General features: G+C 39.9%; 2 protein-coding genes across 2 annotated transcripts in view; both read right to left on the bottom strand.

The window, feature by feature from the left end:
- LOC133631064 (nuclear receptor coactivator 2-like) overlaps positions 1–1,376 on the bottom strand; it is a 71,296-nt gene extending 69,920 nt beyond the window's left edge. Inside the window, exon 1 of the mRNA XM_062023084.1 lies at positions 1,350–1,376. The gene's annotated coding sequence lies outside the window, so the exon portion shown is untranslated. The remainder of the gene's footprint in view (positions 1–1,349) is intronic.
- A 2,669-nt stretch (positions 1,377–4,045) lies between these two features.
- Positions 4,046–13,453, bottom strand: lactb2 (lactamase, beta 2). Its single transcript, XM_062023585.1, has 7 exons — positions 13,223–13,453; positions 11,420–11,580; positions 11,199–11,319; positions 10,946–11,124; positions 5,014–5,162; positions 4,843–4,930; positions 4,046–4,769 (listed from the first exon to the last, which is right to left on the bottom strand). The coding sequence occupies exons 1-7, from the start codon at positions 13,402–13,404 to the stop codon at positions 4,726–4,728; spliced, it is 924 nt and encodes a 307-aa protein (XP_061879569.1). The 5' UTR covers positions 13,405–13,453; the 3' UTR covers positions 4,046–4,725.
- Between the last annotated feature and the right edge of the window lie 1,265 nt (positions 13,454–14,718).

Genomic DNA, 14,718 nt, shown 5'->3' with positions numbered 1-14,718 from the left:
TAGTTTTGTTTTATAGTTGACGAAGCTATATAGTGTAATATCTAATCATAATAAGATCTAATTATTAACCAATTCATTTTGTTTGGGCCAATAAAAAAGCTGTTAAAAATGTTGGATTTTGGACACTGCTTTAAGCAGTGCTTTTGTCTTTCCGTCCTCCTTACTGACATACGAGAGGATCAATCTATCTCAAAGTTTAGAGGCCAGCATGTTCGATCACCATAGTTACCGGTGACCTTTGACTTCTCCTGTCCTAGCACAGAAGTATATTTTTGACAGCCGAGTTATTGTGCAACTTTTGTGCACTTGTTTGACAACTACTGTACTACTGTCTCTACTGGGGCGGCACGGCTGATGGTTGTGGGTTTGGTCCTGGCCCGACCATGTCAGTTACAACATTACAGGGCCATAAGGACTATATAACCTGAAATAAAGCTCTATTGTATTTTTTTTGCATTATTTTTCTCTCATGTCTCTATTTCTTTACAGATATACACATATTAGTTTGTATATGCATATTTAAGTACTTTACTTAAATGTTGGTAGTTTTCCAAGTAGATGGGTATGTTTATTTTGGAATTACTGTATTTTTATTGACCTGAGGGTTTGTATTCACCAGGTGAATTGCAGTAAAAGAGCACACCCACAATTTTGTGTCGAACGATGCAATGACAATAAAGTATGTTCTATTCTATGTCAAAGTATCTTTAGGTAAGATACTGAACTCTCTGATGCCATGTCATCAATAGGCGAATGAGGTAGCTGTGCCATTGCGCTTAGAGTAACTTGAATGTAGAGAAAGCACTTTAGGACCTTTAGTACAAGCCCATTATTGTACTAAATGCACTGCACTTATCACATTTTAGTCTGTGTGTTTACTTTTTTTTTTTTAAACAAAACAAACAAACATCCATCTATTTTCTATATCGATGTCCTCATTGGGGGCACTGGTAAGCTGGAGTCTATCCCACGTGTATCTTCATTACAGACTACTTTGTCAGGGGTTGGGAACCTATCGCTCGCGAGACAGAATGGTGACTGTATCTAGCTCCCAGATAAATCTTAGCACCTTAAAACATTCTGATGTATTTTAATCCATCCGTCCATTCTCTCCCACTCGAGTTAAGGCCAGGGTTTGGCTCCAGTTACCTTGGCAAGGCTTGAGCCAATCACACCCCGCTCTTCAATCAAATATTCAGCTCGATAGATTATGTGGATAAAACCATTTTGAAATCCATCCGAATCAGAATCCGCTTCATTGGCCAAGTATGTTTAACACAGAAGGACTTTGACTTGGTAGACTGTGCTCTTTGTTCAATGCAAGAAACAAAGAAAAATGTAACACCTACGAGAGAGTGCAGTACCTTGGCAGCTGTCCGCGGCGCCATCTTTGGTATGGAAACTAAGAGGGGAACATTAAAGAACACAAAGGACATAAAATACATTAAAGGTGCACAGAGCTGATGCAACCAGCTGCCACTTCAGAGGCGCTACAGCTACAAAAGTAACATCCATCCATCCATTTTCTACCGCTTGTCCCATCTCGGGGTCACTGGAGCCTATCCCAGTTGCACTCGGCAGGGTAAACCCAGGACAAGTCGCCACCTCGTCACAGGGCCAACACAGATAGACAGACAACATTCACATTTACACGCGAGGGCAAATTAACGAAAACCGCCCGGAAAATGACCAATAAATAATACATGTTGCACACATACGATTGCAACATGCATAGACAAACAAGAAAACAAAACAAAAAACACCCTCTCAACACCCGGTAGCCTCTGCGGTGCTCCACACCATCATCAGCTGGGGGCAGCACAGTCAGAGGCAGGAACAGACCCTACAAAGCGACTAAGAGAGCCAACTCCGTCCTAAGCTGCCCACTAGCTCTTGGCCAATGCCCAGTCGGCGCCAATGATCGAGAATCCGGCCAGGGAGACGAAAGTGTCCGCCTGATACATGCTCATTCAGCAAGGGCTCTGTGAAGCTCGTCCAACCTGAGTCAGGCTCAACGCTCATTCCTCAGCCCCGTCTATTCCTCCACATCTCCTTCCTTCTCTCTACATCAGGGGTGTCCAAACTTTTTCCACTGAGGGCCGCACACGGAAAAATTAAAGTCTGCGGGGGGCATTTTGATAGTTTTCATTTTCAAATCATAACAAAATATATGGATTTTGGTTTTTTTTTTTACCTTTAGGGCTCCCGGGGACCATAAAGGGTCTAAGTCATTAAAATGTTAAAAACAAGTCAAATTATTTATTTATTTATTTTATTTAACGCCTACAGTATATCAACTTCAGGTTGATAAAAAATTTTAAAAACCAAAAAGGTTTTATGCCTTTTCTGTCAAGACAACTTTGTTTTTTATAATAAAACTGAAATATGCAGTATTTCCCCCACTGCCCAAAACATTCAGAAAGCAATGTTTGATGTGAAGTAATTAGAGCCTTAAAAACATCAATAATGCAAGACACCAGTGATATTAATGCATTGTTATTTTTGAGTAACCAAAAAAAGTCTGCGGGCTATAGAGCGTTTTCTATTCGGGCTCCAATATTATGGAATGCCCTCCCGGTAAAAGTTAGAGATGCTACCTCAGTAGAAGCATTTAAGTCTCATCTTAAAACTCATTTGTATACTCTAGCCTTTAAATAGACCCCCTTTTTAGACCAGTTGATCTGCCGTTTCTTTTCTTTTCTTTTCTACTCTGCTCTGCTCCGGGGTGGACCGCTAGCCTGTTCATCGGATGGGGACATCTCTACGCTGCTGACCCGTCTCCGCTCGGGATGGTTCCTGCTGGCCCCACCATGGACTGGACTTTCGCTGATGTGTTGGACTTTCACAATATTATGTCAGACCCACTCGACATCCATTGCTTTCGGTCTCCCCTAGAGGGGGGGGGGGGGGGTGTTACCCACATATGCGGTCCTCTCCAAGGTTTCTCATAGTCATTCACATTGACGTCCCACTGGGGTGAGTTTTCCTTGCCCGTATGTGGGCTCTGTACCGAGGATGTCGTTGTGGCTTGTACAGCCCTTTGAGACACTTGTGATTTAGGGCTATATAAATAAACATTGATTGATTGATTGATTGATAATCACAGTGAAAAGATGAATAAAATCCCATTAAATATATTTAGGATCCAAAAGGTGCCCCACTCAGTGATACATTTGTATTAGGTTTTTTTTTACTTTCAACACTTAAGTTACGAGATCAACTTCAGATTTATCTGTCAATTTTACGTTTGAACTATTATTTTGTTTGTTTTATGCTCTTTTGTCAAAGAAAACAATGTTTTTGTATGGCAACCACACAATATATGCAATATTTTCCACATAAAACATTTTAAAGTGAAATATTTGAAACAATTGGAGCCTTGAATAGGTCAATAATTCATTACAACATTGATTCTTTTTTTTTTTTAAGCAATGGCAAAAAAACACAGATAGACAAAAGAAAAAAAGCAGCCTGCATGGCAGCTTTGTGTCAACATTGCAACTTTTTCTAGTTAGATTTCACCTCATTCCACTTTTTGTAATGTTTATTTTTTATTTTTGCAATAGCATTTCCAGAATGTGTGGCGGGCCGGTAAACAATTAGCTGCGGGCCGCAAATGGCCCCCGTGCCGCACTTTGGACACCCCTGCTCTACATAAACTTTGGTGTGGCAGGGAGCCAGCAGTTGGTCTCCGGTGCAGACATGGCCATGGCTCCCAAAGGCGAATCCAAAAGTTCCCCAAAAACACCACAAAAGTACCACCCCTTCTTGCGTAGTCCTGAAGGGGCCCGATCCAAAAGGCAAAAAAACCCCACGAAAACAAGTAGAAAACATCAAGAACAGGAGGGGGAAAACACGAGCACAGAGCTCTTGCAAGAGGCAGCCACTACAGCGGCGCCATCTTGGGGAGAAAAAAAAAGATGGCAAAAAGAAAAATAGAAGACAAATACCGTACATTTCAAGCCAAATGGACATAAATGTGCTTTTTGTAGAGAGAGCAGGTTCTGTCTTGTCAAATATAGGGTGAAATATGAAGCAGCACTTCGACACACGTTGCAATATTTATTTATAATTAATTTGCGTCAGTATACGTTATGAAGAATACATTCCATCCATCCATTTTTTACAGCTTGTCCCTCGAAGACCTACTAAAAATTGTATTTACAAATGCACACATTTAGCTGTTTTCAGTGTTAAAAATGGTTCCCGACCCCTGCTTTGTTGTCATTGTTAGGGATCAAAAAAATAAGGATGCGAACAACCACTGTTAATATACACATATGTTTGCAAATCAACTAAATGAATCACTTTTTATGTTATAATTACATGACATTTATTGCATTAGGTATAAATAATCAACACAGTCCAAAAGATGAGTGCATGATTACAAAAAAGGTGCAGTTAGGAGAAGCTGTCACCCAGCGACTCTCAAGTGAGCGACAATCTATTGAGGATTTTAACCTTTTGTACAAGTATTGATTGAGAACTGAAACTTGACTTACTATGACTTTCTTGTTGTTGTTGCTGGCTGACACAGTAACGTGTTTATTATGAACACCCGCCAAAGTTATCAAATGTGTTCCACTTTCCATACAGGAAGACTTCAATGAATAAATTATTTATTTGAAAATGTTTTTTTTTTTGTGTGCAAATAACTCGGTGTCCCATTGACAACACATTGAATCAGGCACATAGTGATCCTCTTCAGCCATGATTATTAATGTGTCACAAGTTGCTCTTCCATGTGCTCATCTGGGAAGGGTCAACCACTGATGGGCAGAAAAGTACTTCAGGAGTATGGTAGTATTGGAGTACTAATTGACTTGTCTGTCTTCAACTCACCTTGTTGGAGCTTTCCTTCTTTCTCCAGCTTCTTAAGGTGATGCAGCAGGTTTGTGTTTGCTGCTTGATGCAGATACTCAGGAGTGTCCTGCTCAATGAACAAGGAACAATTGAAACCAATTTCTATGACAAGTTACACATAGATGGACAACAGAGTAGTTGTTTTGTCACCTTGTAGACAATCTTGACGAGCTGCATGGAGGAGAAAGGCTTTCCATGTCCGGCTTTAACGGCCTCTAGGATCTGCTGCTCTCTTTGGTCCCGGTGGCTAATGTAATGTTGGATCTTTGAGACAGCGTCCTGGACCACCGGGCCGTGACCTGAACATGGGGTACAGCAGAAATGACAACCACTTCCTTAAAAAGTGTTCTTTGATTCCAGCATGAAACATTTAGTGAGCACAAACCTCAGAATGTATGTACGCCAAAAAAAAATCTCATTTATAAATGCATGCGGCGCGCACTTGTGAACGCATTATTCTCATTGTTAATCATGCATGCAGTGACTTGTACGCAGAAAAGTTCCTCCCCGGTGTCCTCCCACAATGATAATACATTTTTTTTAATAAAAAACATTCAAAATTTAAATGTTAATTTTTGATCAATCTAGGGCTGCAACTTACGATTAATTTGATAATCGATTAATCTGTCGATTATTACTTTGATTAATCCATTAATAATCGGATAAAAGAGACAAACTACATTTCTATCCTTTCCAGTATTTTATTGGGGGGAAAAAAACAGCGTACTGGCGCCCTGTTCTTTCAACTTGCCAAATAAAACAAGGAAAATGTTACAAAAATGCACACTTTTGACACCCCTGCTATAGATAATAAAAAATGTAATCTGATAAATCTATCGATAAAAAGCACACCCTGGCGACGCATGCGGGTTTATCATAACTCTCTCGCTCTCTCTCTCTGTCGCTGCCCCTCCCTCACGAATGCTGCTGCGCGCACAATTTGTTTAGTTTTTAACCCCTTCTTAACCCTGAACGTACATTGTTAATAAACGCAACCATAACTCAAAATGCCGGACATTTGAGGCATTTAAAATGCCTCAAATGTCCGGCATTTTGAGTATTGTTTACACAACGTGCAGTACGCTACTTAATATGTCCGTGTGGAAACTCGTTCGGTACACCTCCGCACCGAACCGAAACCCCTGTACCGAAACGGTTCGATACAAATACACGTACCGTTACACCCCTATTATTTTGATTATTGTTTCTCAGCTGTTTGTAAATGTTGCAGTTTATAAATAAAAGGTTAAAAAAATAAATTAAATAAATAAATAAAAAAATAAAAACGTAGCGTCAGTGCATGCGCATAGCATAGATCCAATGAATCGATGACTAAATTAATCGCCAACTATTTTTATAATCAATTTTAATCGATTTAATCAATTAGTTGTTGCAGCCCTAGATCAATCATGGCGTCAGCTCCACCGTAAATGACAACTGTTGCTAAGATGAAGAAAGCATGTTCACGTTTTAGCCTTCTGTTTGCCAAGTCTTTGTCTAAATAATAATTATTAGTCTTTATTTTGTCATGTATTGTAAATCAGACATTCTGATTCATGACACAAGTACTCACTGTGAGCAACATAGGGAAACTGGCATCCAAAAGAAATGATTTTAATATATTACTAAGGGGTATCCCGATCTGATTTTAATATCGGATATTGGATTGTATCAGCTTGCATGTAAATCGTCTGATATAATCGCTCCAATACTAGCAGTCCAGTAGCGTTTACTTGTGCAGTTAACATCTAAATGTCCTCCAATAAGCACAAAAGATTGGTCTTTTCTTGTATTTTAGTCAAGTCATTTACAAAAAGTAAACATGGTATGAAAAGGGTACTCGGAGCTAGCAGATACACAACAGATAAGCACACAATAGCAGACAAGCTAGGCATATACTTTAAGTGTCCTTAATTTAAATACAATTGCAGTCTCAAGCATTACATTCGTCAATACATCAAATAATTATAGTTGCATATTACCTACACATAAAAAGCCTCCAAGGCAGAAACGTATTAAAACATATCCAGTAAACAAACGTGTCAGCATCATTCAACTTACTGTGTCATGAGCGTAATTTAATGAAATATTGTGGTTACTCTGTGTCGCCAAAAAATTACCACTCCCCTTTAACTTAAAGACAGCATTCCACACGGTTAGTAATAAATAGTGTTCTACATACCAACTATCGTTCTCTGTTTGACTAATTTCACTTGATCATCTTTTTTTTTTTAACATTCCACACTACAAAATAAAAGTATGTATGATTCATGCTGATATCGCATTGGCTCAATATCGGTATCGTACAATACTCCAGTATTGATATTGTATCGAAAGTGAAAAGGTTGTATAGGGACACCCCTAGAATTATATGCACAATAAATGTGTTTGTGTACAGTTGTTTATCTTATACAAATATTTGAGTAGTAATAATAAGTATATAAATGACATAGTGGTCGTGTACTGTATATGCAGCATGGCTGCGTGAGATCCACACATTTGCATTCCAACTCCCAAAGTCTAAATGTGTTGAAAAAAAGTTAAATGTAATCATTTACTACATTCATAACGTGATTTTATCGAACAAAATATTATGCTGCAATACATATGTTTTGGTCTTTAGCGTGAAAAAATTACACTTTTCACTGACACAAAGTCAAAGACGCACTTCCTAATCTATTTATACATTTTTTTCATTCAATTAAAAATTTGCAAAATAAACAACACTTAAATGACCCATCACATGATAACTACATGTACAATTTAACTAAATTACAACAGCTCTTTATTTTGCTATTGCAACACTAACAAATAAATATTCAATACATCCAAAATTAAAGGAATGCTGACACATTGTGAAATACATGTGTTGTTATCAGGGGTGTAACGATTGATCGATATATCCATCCTTCAATTTTCTACCGCTTGTCCCTTACGAGGTCGCAGGGGGGGCTGGAGCCTATCCCAGCTGCACACGTGCGGTAGGCGGTGTACACCCTGCACAAGTCGCCACCTCATCGCAGGGCCAACACAGATAGACAACATTCACACTCACATTCATTCATGATAGATCAATTTTATATTCCTACATTTCAAGTATATCTATATGTGCTCGGCAGTTTGCCTTCCAAGAGATAGGTATCGAGCCAGGATTGTTTTAAAACGAAATCGATCAATTTTATTGTAACTACAAAAAGGAAAAAAATTGCATTTAAGAGTGGCAGACTTTATATGAAGTTTAGCACTTTTGAAAATAAAGACGTTAATCGTTAAGTCTATTTGCCCGTCTGTGGTGTCATCTAAACAAAAATGGCGATTATCCACGGTGGTCAAGAAAGGTCATAACAAATGCAAACGGCACAAGACAATAGTGTAATGTCTGTGAGATGTGTGGAGGTGTGCCTTTAAGGGGTGGTGCTGTTGTGTGTGACATGTGCAAAAGCGGCAGAGTGAACAGGGTCGTGAGAATTTGGGTGTCTGAGCGTGAATTGTGGCGTATATGTGTGTGTGTGCGAGTTTGTTACCACTTGTTAATTAAGCGTCTGAGTGTATCGCCGACTGTATCTGTCCTCTTTCACTGCTGGGCATTTCAATATCATAAATTACAACACAAAACTTTTCAGCTACGACAGAATTGCAAAATCCACAACAAAGACAAACGACACAACACACATAATAAAGCCGCAACACTATTTCAAGCCACAAAAGACGCAAACGACAACAAAACTGACAGCAGTGCAAGTTACGGCAACGCAACGTCTTCTGGAACATAAGGAAAAGTAATTTTGAAGGGAAATAAATAAATACAAGAGATGGATGAAGGAGGCTATGGAAATTACGAAGCGAGGGGCCAACACCATCAACAGGAATGAGGGGGCATACATGCTTCCGCACACCTGGGACGCTGGGCGGAAAACAGATACTGTATGGCGAGGTCGGGGAACTTTATTTAGCAAGTGCAATAGAATAGAATGAACTTTATTGTCATTATATGTGCATATAACGAGATTAAGGACTCCAACTTAAGGTGCGGTAGTGGGAACAAATATGGGGTAAAAATAAATTACACAAGAGGTAATAAAGAAAAAAACTAAGAATTGAAATAAACAGACTACTATCCAATAAAAATAATAGGCAATCCTGAACAATATACAAAACACTATACAAATACAAAATACTGTACAATATACAGAACAAGACAAGAGTACCGGAGTAATAAATAAAAATCAGTGTCGTATGTATTGCACTCAAAGGGTAATATTGCACAGTAGGGTATTAGGGTAGGATATTGTATAGGGGTGAATTATTATTATAAGTTAGAGTTCAAGATGGTGACAACTCTGGGAAATAAGCTGTCTCTGAGCCTGTTTGTTCTGGTTCTGATGCACCTGTAGCGCCTGCCTGATGGTAGCAGGTCGATGGAAGTAAATCTACTCTTAAAACGTTGGTTACTGTACCTTTGCAGAGAATTGTTTTAATGTTTAAAATGTGAGCAGAAAATGTTTCCACTTGTTAATTCAACCTAAAAGGATGCACTATATTCGAATAAGATGTGAATGCATTGGCCATTAATTGTTGTTTACTTTCTTGTTTGAATCTATAATTCATTTATACATAATTCCCTTACATTGACTCATTTATACATAATTCCCTTACATTAAATAACAGGAATATAGGAAACTTCACCTGCAGTGTCTAATATCCACTATTTATTTCAGTCACGTTGTTAGATTTTTTTTTTTGCTAAAAAAGTTACTGAATCAATTTTAACTCACTGAATCATTTCGGATCATATCGTTCCAAAAAATTAAATACCCCCTGAATAGTATCGGCAACCACAAATATCGAATTGAATCGTTGCTAAAACAAATCCGTTACACCCCAGGGGCCGTACTTATCAAGCTTCTTAGAATTACTCCTAAGAAGTCTGCTAAGAGATGACTTAAGAGTAAATAAATTCTTCGCTGAAAGCTGCACTTAAAAGTTAGTTATCAAGCGTCTTACTCACACTTTCAGCGAAGTGTAGGACTGAATCTTAAGTATCACACTCAGAGCTGAATTACGACATTACTATGTGCCGTAAACGGAATTTTAGGTGACGTCATTTCTGTGTCCATAGAAATGACCAATCACGGAAGGGAATCCGTTGTCTAAGAATAAAGAAATATCTTGGAAATATTTAAGTGGACAATGGGAGTGTATATTTTGACAATAAACTACAAAATAATACAAAACCATCTAGTCCCCGCCGGCACTCACGCTACCGCTCCCTCTCTTCTATCGCCCACACACTCACTGACGTCACTCACCTCACGGCCACACACATACGCTACTGTCATAACATTTTCTTTCCAATTCATTAATTAGGCAACTAATTTGAAACTGGTGTGGGTGGCTCTATATATACTAGCCCACTGCAGACACATGCAGAAATCAACAAGGAATCGAAAAGTATTAAATCTGTGACAAAAATAATATCCGCTCTGTCTAAACGATACCGTTTGATCAGCTGCTCGTCATCAAAAAAAACAAACATTGTTCCGTTCCCTGAACGTTCGCGCACGTCTCTCTCGCTTTAGTGCCATCCCCTGCTGGCAACTCCTAACCACTTAAGACACCTCTGAAGGTCTCTTAAATATCGTGGAGAGTAGGAGTGATTCCTAGACTTAAGAACGTTGATAAAAAGCTTTTATTCTTAAGTTTGAGAGTAGGACTAAATTTCGCAAATTCTCAGGACTTAAGTGTAAAATGGCACTCTATGAAGCTTGATAAGTACGGCCCCTGGTTGTTATGTATTTCCTGCAAGTGTGAGCTTTATTTTGTGGTGACACCATCAAGCTTCGCTGATTCATGCGTCTGAAAACCCTTGCGTGAGCTCTACGCATGATTGAAAGAGTGCGGAAAGAATACGCAAACTTTTATGCGTAGAATTTTTCTTTCAATGTTTGCGGTGACATTTCCTTGCACGCATGGTGTTACACAACGTTTTTGTGCGCAACCCCTGCTTTATTTATCCATTCCTTATTCACTGAAAAATAGGAATATTTACATGTAACATTTATATGTCCTTGTTTACGCTCACCAGGGTAGATGAGGTCAGCCTGGACCTCCAGAAGAGCCTTTAGTGACCTCATGTAGTCGTGTAGGTCCTCAAAGACAGCCGTGCCCTCGCCCAGGATGCAGTCTCCTGAGAATAGTGCCTGCTCTTCCTGCAGAATAAGCGCCATGTGGTCATCCGTGTGGCCCGGCGTGAAAAGAACTCTGAGAAGAAAAAATGAAATGTTAACATCTCCTTACGTTACTCCAATCTTTAAACTTCCATCATCTCAGCTGACTTGAGTGTCGCTCCCTCCGTCTGAATAACATCGCCATCTTTCAAGAATGTGTACTTCTGGTTTCCAGAGGCCTCCTGAACCTCGCTAGGCCGGGGAAGTTTCCGGACTCTGACATCAGAACCTGATATCGCACACAACACTTTGTAAGGAGCTTAGTTTGAAACTAGTTTTCATACTTTTATTCAGGCAGGAGAAACATCCCATTGTAGCTGAGCCCTCACCAGTGATGTCCCTGCAGATGTCCTCCACGCCGCCTGTGTGGTCGTGATGCCAGTGAGTGACAAGGATCTCCTGAATGTTGGTGTTGAACTTCCTCAGGGCCTCCTTCAGACAACTGATGTACTCAGGGACGGCAGGCTCACCTGTGTCTATAAGCACCCGTCTGGAGAAAATACAAAATATGTAAATGTATACATACACACTATATTGCCAAAAGTATTTGACCACACATCCAAATGATCAGAATTAGGTGTCCTAATCACTTGGCCAGGCTACAGATGTATAAAAAATAAAGCACTTAGGCATGGAGACTGTTTCTACAAACATTTTTCAAAGAATAGGCCGCTCTCAGCTCAGTGATTTCCAGCGTGGAACTGTCATAGGATGCCACCTGTGCAACAAATCCAGTCGTGAAATTTCCTCGCTCCTAAATATTCCAAAGTCAAATGTGGGCTTTGTTATAAGAAAATGGAAGAGTTTGGGAACAACAGCAACTCAGCCACCAAGTGGTAGGCCACGTAAACTGACAGAGAGGGGTCAGCGGATGCTGAAGCGCATAGTGCAAAGAGGTCGCCGACTTTCTGCAGTCAGTTGCTACAGAGCTTTAAACTTCATGTAACCTTTCAATTAGCCCCTGTACAGTATGCATAGAGCTTCATGGAATGGGTTTCCATGGCCGATCAGCTGCATCTAAGCCATACATCACCAAGTCCAAAGCAAAGCGTGGGATGCAGTGGTGTAAAGCACCTCGACACTGGACTCTAGAGCAGTGGAGAAGCGTTCTCTGGAGTGATGACTCACGCTTTTCAATCTGGCAATCTGATGGACGAGTCTGGGTTTGGAGGTTGCCAGGAGAACGGTACATTTCGGACTAAATTGTGCAGAGTGTGAAATTTGGTGGAGGAGGAATTATGGTGTGGGGTTGTTTTTCTAGGAGTTGGGCTTGGCTCCTTAGTTCCAGTGAAAGGAACTTTGACTGCTCCAGGATACCAAAACATTTTGGACAATTCCATGCTCCCATACTTGTGGGAACAATTTGGAGCGGGACCCTTCCTCTTCCAACATGACTGTGCACCAGTGCACAAAGCAAGGTCCATAAAGACATGGATGACAGAGTCTGGTGTGGATGAACTTGACTGGCCTGCACAGAGTCCTGACCTAAAGCCGATAGAACACCTTTGGGATGAATTACAACACAGACTGAGAGCCAGGCCTTCTCGGCCATAATCAGTGTGTGACCTCACCAATGCGCTTTTGGAAGAATGGTTGAAAATTCCTATAAACACACTCCGCAACCTTGTGGACAGCCTTCCCAGAAGAGTAGAAGCAGTAAAAAAGCTGCAAAAGGTGGACCGACATTATATTGAACTCTATGGGTTAGGAATGGGATGGCACTTCAAGTTCATATGCGAGTCGTGGTCAAATACTTTTGGCAATATAGTGTACTTGAAATATTTACATACCTATAGTGAACATTACTACCGCCACATTATGAGTGTTGACCCATTTTACACATTTAGAGTAAAACATGTACTCACTTTGGTGCATTTTTAACACGTCGAAATCATTACTCGGGTATAATGATTCAATTCATTTACCCGGATTGTTTATGTGCGCATGGTGGTTCAAACTACACTCAAGCAAACTTAAAATGCCAACAAATTCGAATGGAATGTCGCCATGAATGCGTAAGAGAAATTAAAATAAATATTTCCTGACAAGTGAACATTGGACAAAGTGTTATTTTTGATTAACAGACAATGAACCCTGTTAATTAGCAGAGGAACATGAACATGTGCGGTCACCTGTCCCCGGTCCCGACCAGGTAGGTATTAGTTCCCTGCAGCGTCATCGGTCCAGGATTACAACCCAAAACCCGAACAACGCGGGCAGACAGCTGCTCTATACGAGGAATGAGTGTACTCATGACAGGGACTGGACATTGGGGGACTGACGGTACGAAGAGAACCGCAGGAGCAGCGAGCATAAAAAGTAGATGGACGACGGTGAAAAACCCCGGAAACGGTGTATGGCAATATTTACTTCCGGTTTGAAATGGCCTTCACAATAAACGTCACAATTGAGGCGCACCTAACAATGCAGTAAGAGAGAGATACATTACATTGTTGCTTGAGGTTTTGTTTCTGGTCTCAAACCGAGCAACTGAGCTTGGTTTGGGAGTTACTTTTTACCCCCCCTTATTCTCCTTTCATGTTTACCTTTCCCTACCTCCTTTACGGGACGCCGCTAGGTGGCGACTTCCTGTTCTGTCTGTCTGTTTGTTCTTGGACGGGTTGTACTGGAAACACATTTCGTTATATTTTTTTAAGCGCAATGACAACAAAGTTCTACTCCATTCCAAAATAACAACAACAATATACCCATCTATTGTTATTGCATTCTGAAATAAATGTGAATTTCCCGAGTCCCAAGTGTCAGGTTATGCTACCCGGCTGCTACCTAAAGGAAGCAATAGCACATATTAGACACTTGGTGACGCTGTTGCCTTCTCTATCTATCTAATCTATCTTTATTGCGGTTAATTGGTTCCAGGCCTGACCGTGGTATAAATGACATTATGCAAAGTAGAAATCCATTCATCCATCCATTTTCTACAGAAATATAAGGCAAGGCAAGGCAAGGCAACTTTATTTGTGTAGCGCTTTTCATACACAAGGCAGACTCAAAGTGCTTCACAGACAACAAAGTGAAATGAAAGAAAATAAAAGCAAAATTAAAATGCAGACAATAAAAATAAAAACAGTGCAGACGTTAAAAGTTAAAAGATTAAAAGATTAAAATATTTAGCTGAAAGCTAAGGTGAACATAAAAGTCTTCAGTCTAGTTTTAAAAGTAGTCAGAGTTGGGGAAAGTCTGACATCTTCAGGAAGTTTATTCCAGCTATTTGTTGCGCATAAATGCATATAAATCGAATATGTTCATTGCCAAAGCATAAACACATTTTTAAAAAAATCTTCTAAATCCGGTTTTAACATATAGGAGCAGCCCTCTAGACATGAAATAGCATCCACATAGTAAAGCTTCAGACTCTTTTATTCCAATACAGTATTGCTTCCTGCGGCTGAGCCAATCAGTGGCCACGATACTGAACAGCACTGGGTGGTTTGGCCTCTTTTAGTCACCAGTACTATTCTAGTATTGATATTTTTAGTGTATTGAGCCATTTTATGCTTGGAAATGCATTATTTCGGCCAAAAATAGACAGAAAATGCTTGTCATGCGTATATTGAAAGCAGTAAATCGTCTTTATGCCATGTTTGATAATAATTGTATTATTCTG

Source organism: Entelurus aequoreus, linkage group LG16, assembly GCF_033978785.1.
Source record: "Entelurus aequoreus isolate RoL-2023_Sb linkage group LG16, RoL_Eaeq_v1.1, whole genome shotgun sequence".
Lineage (NCBI taxonomy): Eukaryota > Metazoa > Chordata > Actinopteri > Syngnathiformes > Syngnathidae > Entelurus > Entelurus aequoreus.
This window is presented reverse-complemented; position numbering and strand designations above follow the sequence as displayed.

Bases quoted from the DNA above. Each gene is read 5' to 3' on its own strand.
- lactb2 (XM_062023585.1), bottom strand. From the start codon at position 13,404: ATGCTCGCTGCTCCTGCGGTTCTCTTCGTACCGTCAGTCCCCCAATGT. The intron at 11,320-11,419 runs GTGAGGGCTCAG...GTGCGATATCAG, and splicing joins CATCTGCAGGGACATCACTG to GTTCTGATGTCAGAGTCCGG. The intron at 11,125-11,198 runs GTCAGCTGAGAT...TTTTCTTCTCAG, and splicing joins ACGGAGGGAGCGACACTCAA to AGTTCTTTTCACGCCGGGCC.